General features: G+C 37.3%; 1 protein-coding gene across 1 annotated transcript in view; it reads left to right on the forward strand.

The window, feature by feature from the left end:
* slc22a15 (solute carrier family 22 member 15) overlaps positions 1-19,388 on the forward strand; it is a 30,624-nt gene extending 11,236 nt beyond the window's left edge. Inside the window, exons 8-13 of the mRNA XM_033979653.2 lie at positions 4,177-4,317; positions 5,152-5,237; positions 6,964-7,072; positions 8,253-8,325; positions 13,825-13,983; positions 17,399-19,388. Of these exons, the coding sequence (XP_033835544.1) occupies positions 4,177-4,317; positions 5,152-5,237; positions 6,964-7,072; positions 8,253-8,325; positions 13,825-13,983; positions 17,399-17,425 (595 nt within the window). The 3' untranslated portion in view covers positions 17,426-19,388. The remainder of the gene's footprint in view (positions 1-4,176; positions 4,318-5,151; positions 5,238-6,963; positions 7,073-8,252; positions 8,326-13,824; positions 13,984-17,398) is intronic.
* The last annotated feature ends 6,195 nt before the right edge of the window (positions 19,389-25,583 follow it).

Below are 25,583 nucleotides of genomic sequence, written 5' to 3' on the forward strand. Positions count from 1 at the left end.
TACTCTGATGAATAATGCTGTATAACTGTGTGTGTTAAACCACCACACCCACAATCACGCCACACGCTATTGTGCCTGTGGGGGACATTATATGAAGTTGACAACGGTTTTCAATTCAATTAAATTCATCTTTATTTCGGACTCGTGGTCCATTCAAAGTGGTTTTGGTTTTTGAAAGGAAGTATGCAAAAAATGTGGTCTGTATTACATCACCACATATGTATTTTAGGGTGGGGTGATGTATCCACTTGTAATTTGATCTTTTACAATCTGCTTTTTTGGTGATATACTGTGAGTCATTGCTTCAGCTCTATGGCAAGGCAAGTTTATTTGTATAGCACAATACAGAGAAATCAAAACATAAATCATAAAATGAACATTAAAAGAGAATAGTGCAAAATAAAAACGTTTCAGTCATGTACAGCTAAACAGAACCGTTTTGTGCCTAGTTTTAAACATTGTCAAAGTAGAGGCCTGTCTCACATATCAAGTGTTCCAGGTTTTAGCTGCATAAAACTGAAACACTGATTCCCCATGTTTAGTCCTGACTCTGGGCACCAGCAGGAGGCCGGTCCCAAAGAGAGGAGTTTTAGAGTGAAACTGTAACACCCCTTCTGTGCTGGTCTTGTCTCTTGTGTTGTGGTTGCTTAGGTTCCCTGATGTATTGTTCATTGGAGCCTTCTGTACCACAGTGACGTCAGTACACTACACTGTACTATATGTTTCTATCTTTGCCTGTTCACTGCTCTAAAATACAGAGGAGTGCTGTTTTTCAGACATACCAGACACACATGGGATAGACACTAAAACACATACAAAAATATTAAGTGCGACTGAATATTTATAAATTCTGCATGTTGTCATTTAAAGGCATAGACTACATATAAATGGACATAGCTAAGCTGCTAGCCGCCGCGTTCCAAATAGGAAGTGAGCATTGACTCCAGTTCACTTTACACTGGGAAACTGTGTCCCCTCTCTCTGTAACTGCTGCTGTCAGGCTCATCATTTTGGGCTTAAAATGTTTGTATTAACCCGCTCTACATGATCTCGGTGTTTTTCTATTGTGTCCGTAATTGAAGATATGAACATTAATAACAGAAAGGCGTCTTCTTTCCCAGAGGTCACTTTGATTGACATCGTTGCTAAGCTCCCTTCTAAACCAGCGGTGCGGGTGAAAAGGGCACCTTTGTAGCCTGCAAACTACAAACTGCCTGATCAAATCCCACACTTGGCCATACTTTGCATTGAAGTGAGAAAGAGAGAAAGATTTGCTGCACTGTGTAAGCTGGGGTGGGTGGATGTCTTTAGTAATCAGATCAATGAAAGGTTAGAGCAGAGGAGTATTTTGAGCTGATCCACTCCGCTCCGGAAGCCCTACTAAAAGGCTTAGGGCATCAGTCTGCAGCCTCTTGGCACGGTGCGGACCAGGGCTGTGTTCACACATGTTTGCTTTGAACCCAGTTTAGGCCTAATGGAGAGGTTGAAGTATAACATGATAAAACATGGACAGTAAAATAAACCAAAAAAAGGCAGAAATATCCCTTTATATGATTATACGGTTACAAGTTTCTGACCATTATATTTTTAATCAGCTTTTTACAACTGTTTTTTTATTGCCCGTAGACTGTATAAAGAAGTGGACTAAGTGAGTGTGACATCACCCGCAGAATTCGGCTCCAGTCAGATGAAGCTCATTAAGTCTAGCAGTTATAGGGGCGAATTTAGAGCCAAGTTTCAAATTTGGAATCACAACCATGAGTGTTGTAGCATCCAAAGATATCATACTCCCATCTGGAGCGAGGTTGCTAAAGGTAACGCCCCTTCCCTTCCCACACACATACACTCGCTAGCGGGAGTGACCTCGGAGAAAGAATGCACCTGATTTGTCTGTTATTAATAAAGATGAGTCTGACAGCAGTAGTTACAGAGAGAGGGGCGACAGTTTCTCAGTGTAAAGTGAATTGGAGCCAGAGTCAATGGAGCTGGAAGTGCGCACATGTTCACTTCCTGTTTGGAAAGCAGCGGCTAGCACGTTAACCATGTCCATTCATATATACAGTCTATAGTCCTACCCCAGTACAGATATGATTTATAAGCAGCTCTTGAGGTCCAAATAAGTCTGCTGTATCCTGTCTGCATCTAATTATACAGTATCTTATTGTCCAAAAATAAGAAAGTGCGATGTTAGCATGCTAGTTTTTGTTATCATTATCTTGATGGTAAAACTCTTTCTGAAAGTTGTGAATGTTGCACAACTCATCATGTTGAATAATTAGGATGCTAGGAATACATAAGGTAAGCGAGGAATATCTTTGGACCACTGCAAAGTAGTAATGTAAAGACAGTAAAAATCATGTACAACACCTTGACTATATCCTTTATGTGCATAATAATAAAACGATAATTGCAATATTTTCATTTTTTATATACATCTTCCTCCATTAATGTAGCCTGTGGTGTTGTCCTGATCTAGTACACGTGGTTAAGTTACGGGTTTAGTCACAGTTTTCAGGAGATGAGTGTGCTTATGTGGTACTGGTAAAGTTTGGTCTCATACTTGGTTGAGTGCTCTTGTGGTTTGAGGGCGTTGCTGAGTTCTCTTGCATTTTGCACACTGGTTGTCAGGAAGGAAGTCAAATTTTAGTGTTACAATTCTTAAAGAAAAACCTACATCACTACATAGACTGACCGAGTCTTAAAAGATGTGCACTGCAGTGGTTTTACACTTTTATAACAAACCTCCCTTGAGATTAGATGTGGGCAGATTATTTAAACAGATAATATCGTTAATGCTGTTATGAAGATGTGAAATTTGAATGTTGAGTATATAGTTTAAATTAAAATGCTGCGCAGAAAACTCTGCTGTGTTTCAGATGATGTCACAACATTCTATAGGCCAATAATGTTTAACACAGATGTGGGACAACTAATGAATATAGTTGAAAAGCAGATTTCTGTTGTAATGCAGTGGGTTTTTGGGTCTTGTCACTGATAGAAATGACCAGTGGTGGAAGAAGTACTCAATTTTGTAAAGTAAAAGTACTTAACAAACAACACACCGGGGAAAAAAAATAATTAAATAAAATACCAATTTAAAATGTAAAAAAAAAAAAATATTTAATGAAGATTTTGAGTCTTGTAAAAGCTTCAGCACAAATCTGTATCAAATTCACTATATGTGAAGTTTGTTCAGCAGAAATAATTGAAGTGATAGTTGTTTTTTTCCTAGCAATTTTTTTTGGTTGATCAAAATTTGAACATAATATGTACTTTTCAGTCCTGTTCAAAAATGCAGTAGAGTACAAAGTATAGATATCTGCTCTCAAATATAGTAAATTAAAAAATATCCACTTTACTTGAGTAAAGTACAGATACCTAAAATGTGTACTTAAGTATCGTACTTTACTAATTTTACTTACGCTGTGGATACATTGGTTTGTGTTTGTGTTTGTCTGTCCAGCCAGACCCACACTCCCTCTATTGTCTGAACCCAGACCTTTCAAGATTTGACCAGAAAGTAGAAGGGACTGTCTGGCCAGGCAAGGTTTGTGTGACATAAGGCTCATAATTAAAGGAACTGTATATTCTATGTGTCCTCTATATGCAAGTTTACACACAGTTTTTACTACTATAATTCTCTGGACCCAGTTTTAGTTTGTACTTTTCCAGGTGTATCCCGTCACTCTCAAAGACATAGATAACAAGTCTTCCCCTTGTTATGTATGTCATGATGACCTCTGCACATCCCCCCCCCCCCGACCTTTTAACAATATTGCACATTTAGAGTAGCTTTTGTGGTTTAAATCTGCTCTTGGGTTTTTGTTTCAGTGGTATTAATTAGTTTCAATATTATCATTTATTGTCTATATTTACTTCAGTAATTGTTCTTCAAAATGTGTTATGGTGACAGGCCTACATGTGGGTGTGTGGAAATGGCTGACACCATCACTTTACTGTTAACATTGACAAGTGCCATACTCAGTTTAAACCGAGCATGTGAGAGTCCCTGTTTTTGAAAGAAACAACCAAACTGCTGATTGGTTGTTGAACCTTATCATTACTTGTTAGTGACTGGCTGCACAAACTTGATGAATATAGTTATATAAATATTTTTTAAATGAAACAATGTGTAAAGTAAAGTAAATAATGTATGTGTTTTCTGTGTAATTTTAGGTATGCCTGCAGCCTGGTGTACTATGGTCTGACGCTGGGAGCAGGAGAGACTTCAGGAAATCGCTTTGTTAATGTAGCTATGTATGGCCTGGTCGAGCTGCCCGCCTACCCGCTCTGCATCTACTTCATCAACAAACACTGGTGAGAAACATACACACAGTTAAAGGGAAAGCGTCACTTTCTGAAGGTGGCACATCACCTGCATGATTCTGTGGAAATAGAAGGTTAAAACCATACTTTGGAACTTTCTCCATGGAGATAGGCAAATTTTATACCATACTGTGGAAGATTATAGCCAAAGGAGCAACATTTCCATGGAAACAGGTAGGAGGAGTCAGGTTGTTTTATACACATACAGGACTCGGAGCGGCAAAAGTGAAACTGTTAATGCGTTGTTTTCTACAAATAGCATTTTCAAAACAAAAAGTAACAAGGTGCTCTAAATATGTTCATATGTGTCAATAGTTAATACCCCACAGAAGTAAAACATCCCCTCTTTAAAACTACATCAACTTTGAATATTAATGTTGAGGTTTTTAGACTTTACTTAAAACCCAGGGTCATTTGATAGACATTTTCTGACACCTTCTGAAGTTTACTTTGATTTGGGCAAGAACAATATATTCTATTGGCAGAGAAGATAGTTAGCTAAGGTTGGTTTTGTTAATGTAGAAATTGTATTCTTTTGCTAAAATAACCTTGAGGAAAATGTAGTGCTATCATTACTTCAAATATGACCTAAATATTCAGAAAGTCGGGTTTTAGTCAACATCTTAATTCCTGTCCTTATTGTTGATTTTGTTTGCCAACATCTTACTAGGTGTAGCCTCAATTGTACTGGTCACTCAACTATGACAAGAATTAGGCGATTTCTTTTGATTACAGCCATTGTGTGCCACTACGTTAGTCCCTCTTGTAACCCGATACTTGGGCAGATCTCAAGCTGGAGGAGTCACTGTGTTTGTTCCATTGCAGGGCCGGGCGGAGGAAGAGCATGGCCGGCTTCCTGGGTCTGGCTGGTTCGGCCTGTCTCCTCACAATGTTCATCCCTCAAAACACAGGTTAGACAGACATAAATATACATTAAAATGCCCATATTATGTTTTTTAAATTTATTTATGTGATACTGTTGTTTCCTCATCAAAAACATACCTGGAGTTGTACGGTACATGTTTAACTCACAATCCCTGCATATTTAGGTTGGGTTCTTCTCTCAAACGGATCACACTGTGGTGCGACTGAGTGTTTTGAGCAGCTGAGGAAGACATGCTAAATATCCAGGATAACATGTTTATGAGATTAAGCGTACATACATATAGAATTTAGCTGAAGATCCTATATACAAAATGGATTCTTGTGAAGCCATGCTATAATGCTTTTACTTCCTCAAAAACATACCTGGAGTTGTGTTTTGTTTCATTCACACATGTTTGAGAAATCCTTTATTATTAGTCTGTTTACATCTCCAAAGCTCAAAATGCTCTGTTCCACCTTGTGATGTCATAAAGTGGTAGTTTTTAAGCTAACAACTACCTTTTACCTTTTGTTCAGTAGAGATTGACAATTCCAGGGCTGAAATGATCAAAATGATTTTAGTGAAGGTGTATGGAGTTTAAAAAACATTGGAGGACTTCCTGTATTACCCCATGACATCACAAGGTGGAATAGAGTGTTTTCAGTTTGCCCCTGTTTAATACAGAAACCCTGCATATTTACACTGGGTCTTTCTCTCAAATTAAACATAACACAACTCAGTGGTAAAACTGAAAGCGCTCTAGTAAGTAGTCACAGGAAACCCAAAACTGTTAACTTTTTTTAGCTGTTACTAAATAAGTGAGTTCTGCTAGCTTATGTGCTCTGACAAATATTTGTGATGGGGAAACAACATTATAACATAGATCTGAAAAAAGTATAATATGGCCCTTTAATGATTTTAACTGCAGCTTTGAAACATTTGAAACAATGGCAATGGTTTGAGTAAAACTGTGACCCTAGTTCATTTCAACAGAGGCATTGTGTAGCCCACCATCTCTGATCAAACTTCAGTCCTTGCCCATTCCGAAGATTATTTAAACTAAAAACATGTCAAGAATGTTGGGAGTAGGACAGGGCTGGAGAGTTCAACAAATTCAACTTGCATGAGCACAAAAAAGCATTACACAAAAATGATTCTTGTGAGCTTTAAGACATGTTATAATGTTTCCTCCTCATGAAGTGTTAGTTTTCAAGTAAACAGCTTCTTTTATCTTTTGTTCAGTAGAGATTGGCAATTCCAGGACTGAAATTATCCAAATAACACTAGTGAAGGTGTATGGAGTTTAAAAACAGAGTGGAGCACTTCCTGTATTATCACATGACATCACAAGGTGGAATATAGTGTTTCCCATTTGAGAGAATAACTCAGCCTAAATATGCAGAGTGTGTGTGTTAAACATGTGTGAATGAAACAAAACACCTCAGTGGTAAAACTGAAAGCGTAACATACAGCATTTTAAAAGCAGCTGCACTACAAGTCAAAACTTTGAGGACATGATCTCATTCAATGTTTACTGCTTTATACATTTATATACATACAAAAGACATCTGATATATGAAGCAAGATATATGGAATTATATTGTAAAGAAAAACAGTAAAATAATATTTTTATATTTTGTTTTAACTTCTAAGTAGCCACCCTTTGCTTTGTCGACAGCACTTCAAACCCTTGGCCTTTTCTCTCTTCTCCTTTTGAACCTGTTATATATAGAGGGTGATATATTTATACTAACTACACATTTTGTTTTTAGAGATGCTTTTGAATGTTACCTCTTTGGCGCTGCTGGGCAAACTCATGGTCAGCGCTGCGTTCAATATCACCTATGTCTACACCGCAGAGCTCTACCCAACAGTGATCAGGTAAACCAATTATGATGCCAAAAGTTTAGCATTAAAGAAGACATATTGTGTTTGAGCCTGCTATGTAGTTATGAGCTACGACTCCCGTGGATTATTATGTTATAATTTGCACATTTTAAATGTCAATATGATGCCAATATTCATCTAATCACTTATTTTCAAGACACCATATTGTCATTTAAAGATTCCTCAAGCATAGCAAAAGACGAAGTTTAAATCTGAACCTCGTCTTATGCTATGCTTGAGCAAAAGTGAAGATGTTTCGCTAATCATACAAGCCGCTTCTTCAGTTCTGGTAAGATTACTGTTTGACACTGCCTTATATCTGTCTGAATGGATGGGCTAACTACATTGAAACTGTAAACAGCTATTGTCTCTAGTTTCAGCTGAAACTACCCTATTCAACCTTTAAATCTAGATGCGACTTTTTTTGCCCAGGCAGTGTATTTAAAGGCATAGTACCTGGTTTTACCATCTTGAAAATGGTATAAACTGCTTGCAGTGTTCGAAAGTTATTCCTCTCTTTTCTTATTCATTCCAAGCATCCTAATTATTCATAATAAAGAATTTATAAGCACTTTTCACAACTTTCAGAGGCCAAAGTGTAGTCTGTCCATCGCGGTACCAATGCTAATAACTAGCATGCTAACAGCGCACCAGCCTTACTTCCTGGTTTGCGGACAGTAAAAATGACTTGGATACATACAGCGCACAGTAGTCTCATTTTGACCATAAGAGCTGCTTTTTCAATCTACCTGGGTACAGCCGATGAAGGTAGAAGTCGGTTGTTTCCACTTGGTCCTCATACATCAAACTAAGTCTTTGATTGGATAATGTTGTTTGTCCTGATAATTATTTCCTTACGGTTCTTATATAAACAATTTTACAACTTTCAGCAAAACAGATCAAAATACATTCAGTTATACAAGTTATGATTTCCACATACTTTGCATATAATTTAAATTCTCTGTTGATTCCAGTTTTATTTTCAAATTTACAAAACAGATTTCTGCTATCTCATGGGTTGTTTTTAAATCAAAATGTTGTAGATGATAATAAGCATGGTTACTGTATTGAAGTTATTGTATTAAGCTATTAAAGTGTCATTCCAGAGCATGACATGCGACTTGCTGATACCTGCATAAACTCTTTTCTAATGTCTGTGCCTGTTGTGTTTCAGAAATGCCGGTTTGGGAGTGTGTTCTATGTCATGTAGATTTGGAGGGATCCTTGCCCCGTTTGTTCCCTCTATGGTGAGTGCAACCTGGGGCAAAGGAGAGCTTGGCTTGGCTTGTGTCAGGCAGTTTTTTTCTTTAAAAAGGGGAAGTATACTTGAGTCTGTTAACATCTACATTACCATACTCAGAAATAGACACGTGTGCTGAACTTAAAATCTCACTTTGAAAACCCCCCCACACGACTCACCGTGTACCACAAAAGGAAACGTTTGGCTTTCCGGGTATCACCAGACCTAGTTCTTGGTTCTAAACAAGAAAATATTCAAAAGACGACAAAAAAGTGGATAAAATGAACTGTTCATTAGACAAACGCACAAACTGGAGAACTGTTTATAATTTTTTATTTTTTTTTTACTTTCTACCTTGTTCCCTCATAAAAACAACATGTCTGAACAGGTTTTATATATCATCCATGCATGTTTGAGTAATTTAGCAATTTCTCCTGAGCCCTATTTGAACCCTCCTTATGGTTAGCTGTAAGATTCTGTGCAATGCTACACCCACAAGCCTACGTCACCCATGCTCCCAGACAACAGTTGTCCTTAAATATGCAAAAACATGATACAAAACTGTACACAACAACTTGATGAACCTGCTGCAAAGTGCAGTAGATTCATTAGTGGGATGCACGCTATAGTGACTTGACTCGGAGGTCAAAGGGAGGAGAGACTTATTAAACATGTTATGTTGTTTTCGGGAAAATAGCATTAAAAGATAACATGGTAAACTAAATATGTCATGTGTTAGCAGTTAATGCCCCATAGAAGTAAAATACCCACCTCTTTAAGCTCATGTATCACAATTGGTACATGTTCCACAGTTTGAGAAACAGTAGTCTAAGGTAAGGCATTTACCATAACCATGAGCTAGAAAATGCTGAAGTGATGAAGTGGGATGGAGACAGAGCCTTCACACATGTTAATGTCTGGTCTGGCAGACTGACACAGATCAAATGTTTTTAAAGACACAACATGAATATACTTAAATATCCATCACACTAATTCTTGTGGGAGCTACCTTAGGGAAAGAAGGCACCTGATTTGTCTGTTATCAGTGCTCATATCTTGATTCATGAACAAATTGGCGAAATAAAAACACCAGGATAATGTAGAGCGGGTTAATACGGACATTTTAAGACCAAAACGACGAGTCTGACAATGGGAGTTACAGTGAGAGAGGTGGCTTTTTTCAATGTAAAGTGATTTGGAACCAGAGTCGATGGAGCTGGAAGTGCGCCCATGATCACTTCCTATTTGGAACGTGGCAACCAGCAGGTTAGCTATGTCCATTTACATCTACAGTCTATGGTCCAGCAATACTTGGGACATACATATACATAACAGTAGTGATACATGAAGCATATAAAAAAAATATTACTTAAGTAGGACAACCAGCTTAATTTTAGCCTTATCAAAACTAGTATAAAACCACATGGTAATTATTATTTTATGTGAAAAAAATCACATTCCATTGTCTAAAAAGAGCCTTACTATTATCATTGTAGTATTGAAATTGGAATTGAGTATCAAGTCTATTCCTTAGTATCAAAATCGAGTGTTAAATTTTAGTATCGTGGTAATATTATTTAGAGATGGACCGATATGTTGTTTGTTTTCATGGCTGATGCTGATACAGATTGTACAGATCGAGTTTAGAGCAACAGATGGTTGATGAGCTCTGCAAATATTTTTGAGCCGATATTTTGGGCTGGTTTTGATTATTTTCCTCAAATTATGTACATTAAATATACTACAAACTCTCTCCAAGCCCCTTTTTACCGCACACCTTTAAGAGAGCAGTGTAGTCATGTGTGCAGTTACCTCTACATATTAAAGAGTGTATAAAGTTTTGTGTGTATTTTTTTTAGGTAGCAGATTGACCAAAACAAAATATCGGCCCCTGCTGGAGATTTAAGGCCAATAGTCCAAATATCGGCTCGATATATTTGCCAACCTATATATCGTCTGTCTCTAATATTATTCAAATACATGAAATTAGGGCTGTGCAGTTTTATTGATTTTACAGTCAAAACGTAATGTTTTTTATCTGTCAATCAGGTCTACAGCCAATATTGTGTCTGTAACAGCATGTGGTCCGGAGTTCAGACTCTGGAGGAAGAAATTTGACCTTTTTTGATATATTGTAATACATTTACCAGAGTGAATGGGCAGAGCAGAGATCCAGACTAGCCTACACCTACGCTCTCCTTATTTAAAGTAGAGTGGGGCCAACAGAGTGTTAATTAAGCTAAGTGCTTTAAGACAATCCATTAGTTTTAACCTGCTCCAAATCTGTGCTCAGCTGTGCTGCAGCCTGCTCCCACCTGAGCTGCTTAGACTTGGCAACAGTAATGCTAACCTGTAGGCTAACGTGACCCACAAAGTAATTATACAGCAAGACAGTCTATAATCATAGAGGAATTCAAGAAATTTTGGGGTTTTTTTGGGGGAATTTTTAAAAACTTTTACAGTATTATTAAAGTCCCTATGACATTGCTAAGGACTGCTAATTTTACTAAAACACAGTTGTGATATATTTAAGATTTTGAAAAAAACCTAAACAAATCCATGCCTTTTTCCCCCATGCAGTTTAGACATTTTTTAGGTTTAAAATTTTACTTCCTGGTTAGAAAACATGACATCACACTAGGGAATTCCATAACTGTTACCCAGCAACCATGTAGTACACTGAGCCAAAACTCCTCTATTGTACACAGACATTATTTGACAACGGTCTCTGTAATCCCTCAGTCGTCCACGTCTGATCCATAATAAAAGACAAAGTTAAAGATGATGTGTTTTACTATTTGACATCTAAAAAATATAACAAACCACCTTTTGTTGAAATCATGTTTAAAGTACAAGTAAAAATATGTTGTCATCAGTATGATTTAGACCTTTTTACTTCCTCTAACTTATAATATAATTTTCAACTTTTCTTTGCAAACTGGTTCTTGATTAGTGTAAAATTATAATTTATATTTATAACCAGTATTATCCCACCAAATTAAGTAAAAATTGGAGAATGATAAAAGCCCGTCTTACGCACTTTAAAACCTGGATAGTGGATCTGTCCAGATTGTTAGCATGTGCTGAGTCCATAAAGATCTCTTTGGCACAAATTAGCCTTAATGCAGTTAGCTAAAGCACTAGTCCAATTAACGCTTTGCTAATCAACTAATTTTATTTGTTTGTTTGTTTGTATTTTCATTTTAAATTCCTACATGATAAATTCAGCAACTTTTATTTAGATGTTTTTTTTGTTTGGTTTTTTCATTTTTTTGTTCAGTGTATTAATTTTTTTTATTGGATTTTAACATCACATTGGTTCCAGCAGCCATTGTAGTTTTGATTCATTATTCTTTCTAATGGTGCACTATAAATAACTTCTGCTTCTCCTTGTCTCCTTGGAGATGTCATTTCTTTACCTGGAATGTTCCGCAGTATGGCATTCTACTGAACTAGGTCTTCACATTCACCGGTCACTTATAACTCATGTTTGCACTGTTGTTCTGATGCTGCTTTTGTATATATTTTCTACCTATAAGTATTTTATTTTATCTTTAAGCATATATTTTTTTACTTCGTGCATGCCCTTATTTGTATTTGTATTTATTCAGTGTGTTTTCATGTTGCACTGTATCACTGCAGTAAGTTCCTAGTCTGTGAGCTGTGTTCACTGACGATGGCAATAAAAGTCTTGTGATTCTGACATCTGTAATTGGTAACATATAAGACAAATCATTTTACTGTCATTCTGTGAAACATTTCAGGCAATCACATCTCTACACTGTGCACCTTTAAATGCTTGTTTACTTTGGCCCAGCTGTGGCCCAGTTTGACAGATTTGAAAGCTTTTAATGAAGTTACAAACACATTAACCTCAATGGAAGCAAGACTAAAAAGCAGAGGAGACAAAGACATCTAGTGGTGAAGTAGCGGTATGGTTTTTTTTTTTTTTTTTTATCGTTCCTGCGAAGTAGGAAGTTTAGTAATGAAGCAAACGTGTCATGTGCGATTTCTCGAATCTATTTGTAAAATATGGGAACATAAAGTGAGTATCAACAGAAGCCATAAATAGCAAAAAAAAGAAGCTACAAAATCAGTCATTTTTCCTATACCAAGGATGCACATGATCATTTGTTAAAATACTATAATATAATATTGATCAAAAAATGATACATATTTTTGGCAACAGTTGAAATAAGAATCCATTTGTTAATTTTCTTATGGATTTTGTGTATTTATTTTTGGTTGCACAAAGCAGAAGCTTGAACTTTAGTCAGGATATTACTAGGAACATGGTAAAAATGATATGAAAAGTACTCTTTACTTTTTAGTCCATTTAAAAAATGTAGTTGTAAATGTAAAAAGTATCCACTGTAAAATGTACTAATTGATTACTAGTTGATTTTTACTTACTACTGTACTTAAGTACAGTGCTTTACTATTTGTACTATGTTACGTTTCACCACTGGCTAGTTCTTAGACGTCACTAGAGCTTACATACCCTATTCAAAACTGCAAGCCTGCATCTCTTATCTTCACCATTGGCTCTTCCTCTGTTTTTTTCCATAGACTTTTTTTTTATTCGTTTAACCCTATTTGTCTTTCTTCATGTGATTTTCTGTGGAAAGCAAGCAGGTTTAAACAGGATTTAAACCCTGCTTGCTTTGCACAGGGTTTAAAACCTGTTTCTTTTTTGTAAACTTAACTGTATCTATTTCCTTGGATACAAGTAGGTCACATGTAAAGGGTAATTAGTGTTGTCATGATACTAAAATTTCAAACTTGATTTCAATACTAAGAAATAGACCCGATACTCAATACCGATTTTGATACCAGAATAATGATAAAAAAACACTGTTTAGACAATAGAATGTGATTTTCAACATTAAATGATACTTTCTTTTCTATTCCCATGTGGCCTTATATCTGTGTAATCCCTCAGTGGTTAAAGTTACAAGTACACTTTTTAGTGTACTTTTAACTTTTTTTTTTTTTCTTTTTTTTTTGAGTGTCTGCCACCTGCTTGCCTGCTTGATGTAATTGCTTTTCCTAAAACTTAAACTTCTCTCTCTTCTTGGGCATGAGCAGGTCCAAAGTAAACTGGTATGATCTGTGGAGCGGTGATCCTGCTCACATTAAGAATACATACTTTTCAATGTGTATTTAGTATGTAACTGTCTGGAGGTGGAAAATTAACTGCATGATTTCATGGAAATAGAAAGTTGAACCCATACTTAGGAACATTCTCCATGAAGATAGCTATATTTAATGCCATAGAGTGGAATATCATTTCCAAAGGAACAAAATTTCCATGGAAACATTTAGCTTGGAGGAGGCCCTCCCCCTGCTTACGAGTCAGGTTTGTGGAGATGCAAGTCTGCTCACAGTAAGGCCACACAGTATTTTGTGCCATGTGGTAAATATTTAGTTTTGAGTTGTTTGTATCTAGTGTTACAATATAGTGAATAAGTCCCTGGTCTAATGGTGGTGTTTGTGTGTGTTGCAGCGCGCCCTGCACCAGTCCATGCCCTTCACTGTGTTCTGCCTGAGTGGACTCACTGCTGGCTGCCTGGGCCTACTGCTGCCGGAGACTCTGAACCAGCCTGCAGCCGAGACCCTGGAGGAGCTGGAGAGACCCGCACCACACAGAGTACTGGAGAGCAAGGTAAAGACCAGAGTCGCGCAGAGTGTCTTGCTCTTGTAGCCAATAATGGATATTTGCCAGTATTTTTAGCTTTTAAAACTCGTAGCAAGGTTAAATTAGAGTTCGCACGTACATTTTTTGCTTTGGTAAAAATAATAAAAGTATTTATTTAGGATAGCAAAAGAAATTTTTATTCTGCCAACTCGACAAAGGTTTCTATGGAAGCCCGTTTCCGCCATGAAAAAAAAAAATAAAAGCCCCACAGAAAGTCGAAATTACGAGTTTAAAACTCGTAATTATGAGTTTAAAACTCGTAATTATGAGTTTAAAACTCGTAATTATGAGTTTAAAACTCGTAATTACGAGTTTAAAACTCGTAATTAGGACTTTTAAAACTACTAATTATGAGTTTAAAACTCGTAATTAGGACTTTTAAAAGTATGAATTATGAGTTTATAACTCGTAATTTTGGGAATGTAACATTTACAAAAAGTGAACCTTATCAATTTTGATTAAATGAATTTGGTATTTTAATAATTTCCTCAATAAACCAGCGGGGTTGTGACCAGCTGGCATTCTGCTCAGACCAGGAAAACGAGCGCTCACAGACACAGAGCACAGCTCATGAGTGGTCAGAACAGCACTCAGGGCCCACTGATTTGTTCAAGACGCCAGAAACTTTACTGGAGCTTAATTTATTCATTTTTTAAAAGTATGTAGGTGATAAACATAACAGTCCTCCTCCTGTCTCCTCTGCTCTGTACACTCAGTTGCAGTGTGCTACAAGCTCAATTAAGACTTTAAAAGTTCTAATTACGAGTTTTAAACTCATAATTAGTAGTTTTAAAAGTCCTAATTACGAGTTTTAAACTCGTAATTACGAGTTTTAAACTCATAATTACGAGTTTTAAACTCATAATTACGAGTTTTAAACTCATAATTACGAGTTTTAAACTCATAATTACGAGTTTTAAACTCGTAATTTCGACTTTCTGTGGGGCTTTTATTTTTTTTTTCATGGCGGAAACGGGCTTCCATAGGTTTCTCTCTTCACAAAGACGTTTCGCAGCCCATCCAAGTGGCTTCTTCAGTTCTGTATATATCTGAGATATAATATCATTTGTTGCATCACTGTAAAATCATACACTGCCTGGCCAAAAAAAAGGTCACGCACTGTAATATTTGGTTGGACCACCTTTAGCTTTGATCATGGCACGCATTCGCTGTGGCATTGTTTCGATAAGCTTCTGCAATGTCCATCCAGTGTTGCATTAATTTTCACCAAGATGTTGCACTGATGATGTTAGAGTCTGACCTCTGCACAAAGCTTCTCCAGCACATCCAAAAGATTCTCAATGGGGTTAAGGTCTGGACTCTGTGGTGGACAATCCATGTGTGAAAATGACGTCTCATGCTCCTGAACCACTCTCACAGTTTGAGCCCGATGAATCCTGGCAGTGTGATCTTGGAATATGCCCATGCCATCAGGGAAGGAAAAATCAGTTGATGGTATAACCTGGTCATTCAGTATATTCAGGTGTCAGCTGACCTCATTCTTTAAGCACAGACTGTGCTGAACCAAACCTGACCAACTGCAGTAACCCCAACATATTTGCTTAGTTAAATCCAGGTGGCACCTTTTTTTTCATCCAGGCAGTGTATATAACAGTCATATAAGGACAGTCACCGGGCTAAATATCGGCCCAATACCGATACCGGAAACCCTCTGATCACTGATAACTCATCCTTACTAAAAGTCTGATTAGATCTAACACAGATTATTCTAGTTCTGATCTGATAATTGGTAATCAGATTTTTCTTGTGCTGTCAACACAAATCATTATCAAATTGAATCATCAGAAACACCGGGCACGTGTCAGGTGATGCATTTTTAGAGTAACTGTTATATTCAAAGATTACATGTTTTTCATTTATAACACTTATTTTTATATTATATTAGTTTTCAATTTTTTTTTATAACACAGGACAGCGTTTTAATCCTTGTAAGGCTTTTATTTAAAAATCAATTATAGTTATGGTGGAAGTAGGCCTTTTATACTCCAGTGAAACACTGGTCCCTGGTGATCCCCCTGAAGCTCTGACATAATTTGACATTTTGAATAGAATGATGTTGAATATTGAGACAAAATAATCTCTCTTGTCTTCTCTTCTCTTTTGAACTCTAATATAGGTTGTGAACCTATCAGTTGTATTCTTTCTAAAACTCTTTTCTTTTCAGTTTTAATTCTATGCCAGTTAAAGTTGATAAAACAGTTTAACTTGCCATGTTACAAGAAGTACGTTAATCCCCTGAACTTCCAGAGCAGAAACATACTGATGTCATAACAACTGTAAAGTATTGTTGTTATTACACAACAACACGTGTCACTTCCTGTTAAGCAGAAGTAATTTCGAAAGTCCAATACTGTCACCTGCAGTGTGTTTTACGCAACTACTGCCTTATACTTTTTACATGAAGCGTGCCTCGTATGGCTTGGATCAGACAGTGCACATCAGACCATATTGTTGATTAAAATGTTGATGCTGGTTTATTTTGATCAATTACTTTTAACTTTTAAAATTTCCTATACAAGTGTTTAATCTTTGCTACCTCAACAATGGCTTTGAGCTTTTCCACCTCCTGTTACTTGTGCAAATCTTCAAAATATGTATTAAAAATAGGGTGATGGGAACAAGTGTTGTATACAGGTGTATACAAGTTTGTAACAATGTCTGTGCTCACCAAAGCTTGGATAAATGTCTGATTTTTAGACTTTAAATGACTTAAAGGATGTGCAAACTGTACACTTTGATGTGACATGAATTAGAAATCTAATGATTTTTCTGTTTACATGTCATTTTAATAATTTTTAAGGTTAAAAAATCTGATACTTTATTTTTTAGTTTAGTTTAGTTTATTACAAAATGACCAAGTATAAAATAAAACACTAAGTAGAGTTACTAAAATCCATTTTATAAATGGGACACCCCTGGAGCAGTCCTTATAAGCTGTTACTGTTACCTACCTATTTAATGATTTTTATTTTTTTTTTAAAGAAAGAAACCAAGAAAAAAAGAAACCAAGAAAACAAAATGCATTTTTTTTTCTCATGTGATTTTAGATCTAAGTAAATGTAAACATCAGATATTATAAACAAAATTAAAGAGTTGAGATCATTCAAAAGCCATCAGCTCTATGGGGTTTGATTTGTTGTTTTAGAAGCTCTAGATTTTATTTCGTTTTAAAAATGAACAAAGATGAAGACATTTGGATGTTTCTGCTCAGCTCATGCCAAACCTGTGCATCCTTACATGCCACACTAAAACTAGCACACTTCAGTTTTGTCTTCTTTCCCTTCAGGGGTGATAATAATCAGATGCATGTAGCCACAGCCACTGTGTAACAATGAAATCCCTTTGTTTCTGTTTTTTTAAGCCTCTTTTGTATGAAGACACATTGTGAACATCATCAGGAGAAACGTCTGAAGCACAACTGAACATTCCATGGGGCTTTCAAAGGACGACAGCATCTGTGGACGACTACGGATGGACCGTACAACCATGGCATTCTGGTCCATCATAGTTCACGAGAAAACCAGTTTGAAATACCTCTTTTTGATACATTTCCCTTATAATGGGAAGAAGAACTGTGGCAAAATTGTGAAAAATTTACCCAAACCAATACGAGTTTCCACATTCCTTACATATTATGATGAGTACAGTGGCCATGTTAGGTCGATCTTAGTTTATCAGTGATGGATGTGCCATTTTGCATCTTACAGTGACCATTTTATGTTGTTTTTATTCTTTTGATACTTGTCTCTATGAAGATGGTATTTATCTGCCTAGATGCTCCACAGTGTGGCATTAAATGTATGTGTAGCTAGCTTTATTTTCATTCCAGCTATTTTTATTTTACAAAAATGCCTCGAAAAATATTAATTCTTGCGAGCAAGATGCCTTTCCAAAGATATGACTTTTAACTATCCATGAAGATGGATAGGTTTAATGCCATACAGCGGGATATTCTAGGCGTGCCACTAACATGACATTGGAGGCTTGGACCCTCCATCAGAAAGGTTACACAATGCACCTTTAAGTTGACACATTACATTCTTCTTGAGGCTTGGTTAAAGTGCATGTGACTTTAGGTTAGAATACTCATCTCTTTAAAACAGAGTTAACATCTTTATATTTAAGATTTTACTGAAATCTTGCCTAGTTTTTTTTTTTTTTTTTTTTTTCCCCAAGTGTCATTTTAGTGAAGTTTATCATTTTACTTCTTAGTTGGACACGGGGAGCACATATCACATATGTAGAGGTATGTTACCTAGCAACCATAATGTTGACAAGGAACAGAGCGTGTCTAAATGACACAGTAGTAATGATTAAACTAAAAAAATGACAACACCTTTATTTTGTTAAAGGTAGGTTCATACTGTCAGAAAAATGTGAGCAAACTGTCTCTGTATTTTGGATGAGTTGGTGACAGCTGATGTAGAAGGATTCTGTTTTAGACCTCACAGCTGTATTTTACAACTTTTTGTTTTCTAAATTTCTAAACTACCACTTAGGTGCTGTAAAGGGATAAATATTTACCACAGGGACTATCACACCAAACCAAGTCATAATAAAAAAATCTATATATGCATCTGTCCAATGCACTTTAAATTATGACTTGATTTCACTGTTTGTAGAAAGCTGTATTTGTTGTAGTGTTTTAATTGGCTCTGTGCACAATAGCACCCGGAAACCTCACTGTTAGCGTCACTGCTTCCTGTACAGTTTTACCTCTATGAGGTTTTTGCTGAGTCACGATCAAATTAATAAATATTTAAAGGTCAAACAGTGGATGGGGAGCTGCAGGTGGATGTACCTGACAACATGTTAAACACTACACAAATAAAATGAATACTTCACCCGAGGCACTTCTGTGTTTAGAAAGAGACATGTTAGTGTCTCAATGCTAATGCTCATTTTGAGGCATAATAAATATTAAAACACTGATGTATTTGAGACAGTGCGCTACCTAGTGTGCTATTGTGCAGTCTACTCTTTTTTTTTTTTTTTTTTTAATAACTGAATGCTTCTTTGTCTGATATACAGTACTGCATTATGTACTTTAAATACCATCCACAATTACATTTCCTAATTTCCTAAAATGGACACCACATAGTGCTGTTTTGAATCTAAGACTGAAAACTCCACTTTGCACCTTATCCTTCTAGACCAATGGGACTGAAGCCCGGTCTGTACTAAAGCTGCCTCTTGTGCCTTCTAAGACATGAACACGTAATATTTCCAGTGTTTAAGAGTAATTTAAAGTTTTATTCTCATTTTGACTGTACTGTCACGTGTAAAATGTATGTTGTGAATAGAATTGTACATTGTCTAATTATTTGTCTGTGTTAAAGGAGAATTTTAGCAATATTTTGTACTTTTTTGTGGTAGAAAACCAAAAATTGTACTCAAGTAAAGATAACATTACTTCAAAATAATATTAGTCTAGTAGCAGTACAAAATAGGGGTCCAAGAAATTACTTGTAAGAATAAAAACATTTTTGGGAAAACTACTACACAAAAGTAACTTAACTTTAACTTTGAACTTAAGTTGCTGTATGAGACAAACTAAATCATATCTGAAGGAGCGGTTCAAGAAACACAAACGTTCAAATCATGTCATATTGTCCACATAAAGCTCAACTCATTCGTAGACTTACTCATCATGGGAAGAGGAACCAAAACTTTTACTCAAGTAAGAGCACTGTAACACTGTGCTATATTACTCAAGCAGGAGTAAAAGCATGCTGGTAGAACAGTACTCTGAAAAGTATAATTTCTTAAAAAAGTTACTGAAGTATAGGCAACTGGGTAAATGCAACTCTTCCACATACAAAAACTTTGTGAATACAGTAGCCTGTATCAATCAACATTTCATTAATGCCTCCTAAAAACTATCCAGTTCATTGTTAAGTATTTAAAATAGTCAAAATAAACTCTATAAAAACTACAGGGCCATAGACGGGTGGTAACATTTACTACACTGAGTAAAGTAAATTTTAAGTTATAGATTAACCAAAATTATAGTGCACAATTGAAGCCTTAAATGTTATGGTCCAAGGATGAATGGATTGAAAACAGTCCAAAAATATTTTTGAAGTAATTTTCTCAAAACAAGCCAAAGATATTGTGTTTATTAATGATGTAAATGATTTCTGGGATAGCACAGCACAGGACGATCCTCCCCTCAAAAACCAACAAAAAGCTACTGATTTCATTCTTCGGTCATAGTGAGACCTCAACTCCACATAAGTGTCTCACCCCACCCAGGACTCGAACCTCGGTGCTGAGGAGGGCTTGTCCCTGTGAAGCCCAAAACAGTGAAACAATTGTTTTTCTGTTTTTTCTCAAATGTTCTACTGACATTTGAAAAAACAACATATATTTAAATTTAGAATGAAACTAAAGATTTGATTTCAGAAATTGATTATTTTTTTATTTTTCTCTAAATACAAGGGTAGTTGTTGCAATTATTGACCAGAGCCCAGCATTTTGTGCTGTACATTTGTATCTAAGACCTGGAGTAGTACATAGCGTAGGTACATTTAGGCCTACTCACTTAAAGAGTCCAACACAGTTAAAGTGACCAAACATAGTCAAATCAAATGCATCGTTTATTGCACTTTAGTACAACGAGAAACCACTATTATTTTAACATAAAATATATGAATCAATTTGAGCTTATTTAGACATAATTCATACAAAGTGAAGAAGAGGAAACAAAGGGAGGCAACTCTGTTAGACCGTCAGCTATTTAAAGATATTCTATTTTATTGAAGTAAAAATCTTGGGTCATATGTAGGCCTGTTGTACTATTTACATGTTTGAAAGTAACATGGGAGTCAGTGGGAGGATAAGACAGAGACACTGTCAGACAAGGGGGAGGTCACATCCCCTCGTCCCCCATGATTTCTGCCAATACTGAAACAAGTCAGCATTTATATCCTGTATTAGACCCTGACCTTTCACTGACCTCCAGTTTGACTCCGTTGAGTCTTTTCTCAGCAGTTTATCATTTTCTAATCAAGTTCTTCAGAGCGCTCGTCACAGATTTATAGTAGTGAGTTTATAAGGACTCAGAGTGTGGTGCACTTAAAAAAAAAAAACATATTTACACCACCTACACCCTCTGTGACTGCCCCATGTAAAGGCCATTCAAAAGGTTATTTTATTCTCATTCTACAGTCTTATTTACATGAACACATGTACACACACGTGCACACACATGCACATGTATGTGTTCACATACAAACATGCAGAGTGATTTTGGTCACTGTCAGTACATGTTTAGCTGCTGTGTGCTGTTTTAAGATTGTGTTTCTTAATAAACATTACACAGTGCCTGTGGGAGGGGAAAACTACAAAAAAGCACAAAATTATCTGTTCATGTTTATGAGGAAAAAAACACAAGAAGCAAAAAGAAATATACATCAGTGACCAATAGGACATTATTCATTCACTCCATACTCAGCGGTGGAGCAGACTGACGGAAGCGAGGCCGCCAATCATCATCATTGGCCGCTCCAGCCCCCACCAACACTTGCACACACACACCACATTCATACCAGGCAATGTGGGTGAAGTGTCTTGCCTAAAAACACAACAGTTTTTGCCACTGACGCCCCCCTGTGGCGCCTGCTATTCCCAGCAGTCTCCTGTCCAAGTACTAACCAGGACCATCTTCTGAGATCAGATCAGGCTTTGACAGGGGGTTTGGCCATCAAGTAGTTGGCGACACTGGATGAGATGTCCCTGTAACATTATAATGCATTCTAAAGGGGTGGAAATCTGGTTTGTCTGCCAGCGTCTGGACATGTTAAAATGTGTCATCCAGTAGAAAGAAGTGAATATGATCCATTTTTAGTCTGAAGCTCAGTTCACTATATTATGACCACAGTCTGAAGTTGAGTAACACAACATAACTGTACATACATAATTAGCAGCCAAATCACTGCTGTGTTCATGTGGCTCAAATATATCTCCTTTACGTATTGTATAAACGCCCTGTTTCACGTTTTATCCTGGCAGGTCGTGTCCATCAGAGTAAGACCTCTTTAGCATGCTATTTCGCATCCTCTCATCATCTTTCCCAAAACAATCATCTTCTTGTGTTCTTGATGCATTGCCCAAGACTTTAGGTAAACTTAAGATCACAAATTTTCAACCTAATTTGTAAAACAGTCATTCAAATGTATGACTGGGGGATTACACAATAGATCCATGGATTACACAGACAAATGTTCCAGCTGCCTCAGCGCAGCTCAGGAGAAGGGGTCCTTGCACCGGGGTAAACACATAGATGCTCACACCAAATGCCCAGCTCAAAAACAAATGTAGGTAGCAGCAGCAGATATTTTGCTACTATAGAAATAAAACAAAACAAATGTAATCATTTGAGAGGAATGTTTATGCTCCTGTAAACACACGAGCCCTGTTTCCAATTAAACTGTACATATTATATTATTTTCACTAAAAAAGTTGGGGGCCCTTTGGTGGCCTCGGGACCCTAAGCAGCAGGCTGGGCAGGCCATGTTTGTGCCTCACTGATGAGGTAAAAATAAAGGAGTTTATCACAGGGCTCTGAAATCAGTGATCAGTCAATTAAATACTGTGAAAGTGCAAATCACACATCAGCTACATGCTTAATGCAGCGCTAACACAATTTTTGTTTTATCTCATTCGTTAAATGAAAAGAAATCTCCCACAATGGATAATAGATTATTATGTAACGTCCTGCTCACTGACCTCCCTAAACGAGCGTTAACACAGCTGCAGTACATCCAGAACACTGCTGCTCGGGTCCTGACTAGAACCAGGAAGTACTTCACTCATGTGTCCTGTGCTCAGGTCTCTGGCTCCTGTGGCTCAGAGAATAGACTTTAAAGCAGCTCTGGATGTGAACGAGTCTCTCCATGGACCAGCACCAAAGAACATGTGATGGAAATTTAAGTATATTCATGTTATGTATTTAAATGCATTTGATCACATGAGTGAGATCACATCAGTGTGTCAGACCCAGACTAAACATTAACATGTGTGAAGGCTCTGTTTCCATCCCACAGGAAAAGTTAATTATCTTATGGGTGTGAAACAAAAGTCACTCTGCTTTGAAATGTATGTAGCGTTGTCATTCTGGCATAAATAGTCAGAGCTCAGATGCTCAAGAAGAGAGACTGGGGGAGACGCTGAAAAGCTGCCAGTCTGTGGCCTAGGCCCTGTCCTGTCTGTATCTGCTGTAACAAACAAACCTTTTTTCTGTATTTCAAAACTCACCGAGCTTCATAAATGGATTACTTTCCATCTAGAATTGTAATTTTTCAACAACATACATCTCTGACATGTTAGTGCCATATGAACCATCTCACACTCTGAGGACTTCAGGGACCGACCTCCTGCTGGTGCCCAGAGTCAGGACTAAACATGGAGAGTCAGGGTTTCAGTTTTATGCAGCTAAAACCTGGAACAGTCTTCCTGAAGATGTGAGACAGGCCTCTACTTTGACAATATTTAAATCCAGGCTCAAGGTGGTTCTGTTTAGTTGTGCATATGACTGAAAGAGTTTTAGCCAGCACACTTCTCTTTTAATGTTAATTTTATAATTTTTTTTAATTTAATTTGTTTGTATTGTGATTTATGTCTTTCTAAATTTGTAAAGCACTTAATAACTGAATTACTCTGTGTATGAATTGTGCTATACAAATAAATTTGCCCTGCCCTACTGATGATAACATTCCATCCCATTCATTGTAATAGGACAGTGAAATAAAACATTTGTTTGCAGCGCAGACCAGTGCATGTTGCTTATATGTTTGTTACACTTAGCAACGAGTAATAACAGTCAATATCAAACGTCCAGCTCCATTTTTTTAAATCACTAATGCTTGCAGGATTTGTGGTGCTTGATGGTGAATCATGGTAACCATATTCTTTGTGATGTCATAATCACATCACGAATGTGAAAGTCTATCAAGAGTGCTGCCCACAAAAGCATAAGATAGATACATTAAAGATCCTGAACTAATTGAAAACCAGAAATAACTGAAAATACTTGAGCTGAAGCTCAACATTCACAAAAGTCAAACTTGTTAGTATAGTTCCTATTGAGTGTGAGTACTCCACAGAGGACAGTATGGACATGTGGAATGGAAAGTTAAGTCTTTATGGCTTTAAGAAGGCAGATAGTTCTTCTCAACACGACAGAGTTGACAGAACAACTCCACTTGTTGAGAGAAATGCCAGCAGTAGTAGTAGATTTCATTCATTTTGGAATTTCTTTAAAAAACGTGGGAAATCTAAAAAGAAAAGTGAACCTCCTTCCTCCTCCTGTCATAAACCTGCAGAGGACACAATGCACAGAGGTAATGAAGCACCCAGTTATTTTTATGAACCTTATTGACAAGCACATCCTCGTCATCCTTCCTTGCATCTTCTGGCATTTCTGAGCCCCAAACATCAGACGAGGATCCTCCAAGGCATTTCTACATGCCCACTGCAGAGGACTACTTTGATGATGACGGCCTACCACCATTCAGATGGAGATCACCTTGGGCTTGGCTGAAGGCTAAAATCTTGCGTACAGCCCACAGGTTATGGCTCTGGTACGACAAGTGGGTGTTCTACGTCGTCTTGTTCTTTGGAATTTCCGGTACCATGATTTTCCTCATCACTGTGGGGATGTAAGTCAGCCTGTGCACCAATGAAGAGGCGCTAAGTCTAAACCATGGTGTCCTCCCAGTATAGTGTGGGAATGTGGCCTATTTAATTATTTTACATGTTTGGTATTTGTCTTGTGTAATTTGCAAGTTATTTTTTTCCTGATTTGTAGCTGTCCTTTGGTTGTTTGCATGTTTTGATTTTGAACTGTTTCGTTGTTTTGGGCATGGCCCCACCCTTTGCCAAACACAGGAGGAAGGACATTGGTGCTATGCACCTGTACAATTGATAGTAGGTGCGGAGCTTAACGAGGGCCTGATAAATGGACCAGAGAGGCAGACAAGGCACAAAAAACAAGAGAGGATGGAAGAGAGGCCCAAGTCAGATTTAGTTCAATTTGTAAATTTTTAAAAAACGTGGGAAATCTAAAACGATAAGTGAACCTGCAGAGGACACAGTTCACAGAGGTAATGAAGCGCCCAGTTATTTTTATCAACCTTATTGAGAAGCAACTTCATCCTGTTCATCGTCGTCTTCATTTGGGTCAGACTCCTCAGACAAAGAAGACACAGGACAGAAGCTCGGACGAGGGCAGCCCGTGCACAGGGTGCGAGTCATAGACACAGGCTGGGACCCGGTGAGACGGCATCGCTGTATTCCGGAGTGGACAATTGGGGTAGAAGCACAGACCCAGAGCAAGGTAGCGCGGCGGCCGTCAGGGACGCGAGGAGGACTGGCTGTTGTTACGGGCGCACACTACAGCACGGTGAGTCAGCCATGTTTTTGGGTGCCAAGTGCCAACCGTACTCCCCACAGACAGTTCTGTCCCCCTCCTAGGAGCAGCACGGCGGGTTCGCATGGAGGAGCCAGGAGTGTAGACCTGAAGAAACACAACATGGTGGCTGGAG

This window comes from Periophthalmus magnuspinnatus, chromosome 15 (genome assembly GCF_009829125.3).
Source record: "Periophthalmus magnuspinnatus isolate fPerMag1 chromosome 15, fPerMag1.2.pri, whole genome shotgun sequence".
In the NCBI taxonomy this organism is placed as follows: domain Eukaryota; kingdom Metazoa; phylum Chordata; class Actinopteri; order Gobiiformes; family Gobiidae; genus Periophthalmus; species Periophthalmus magnuspinnatus.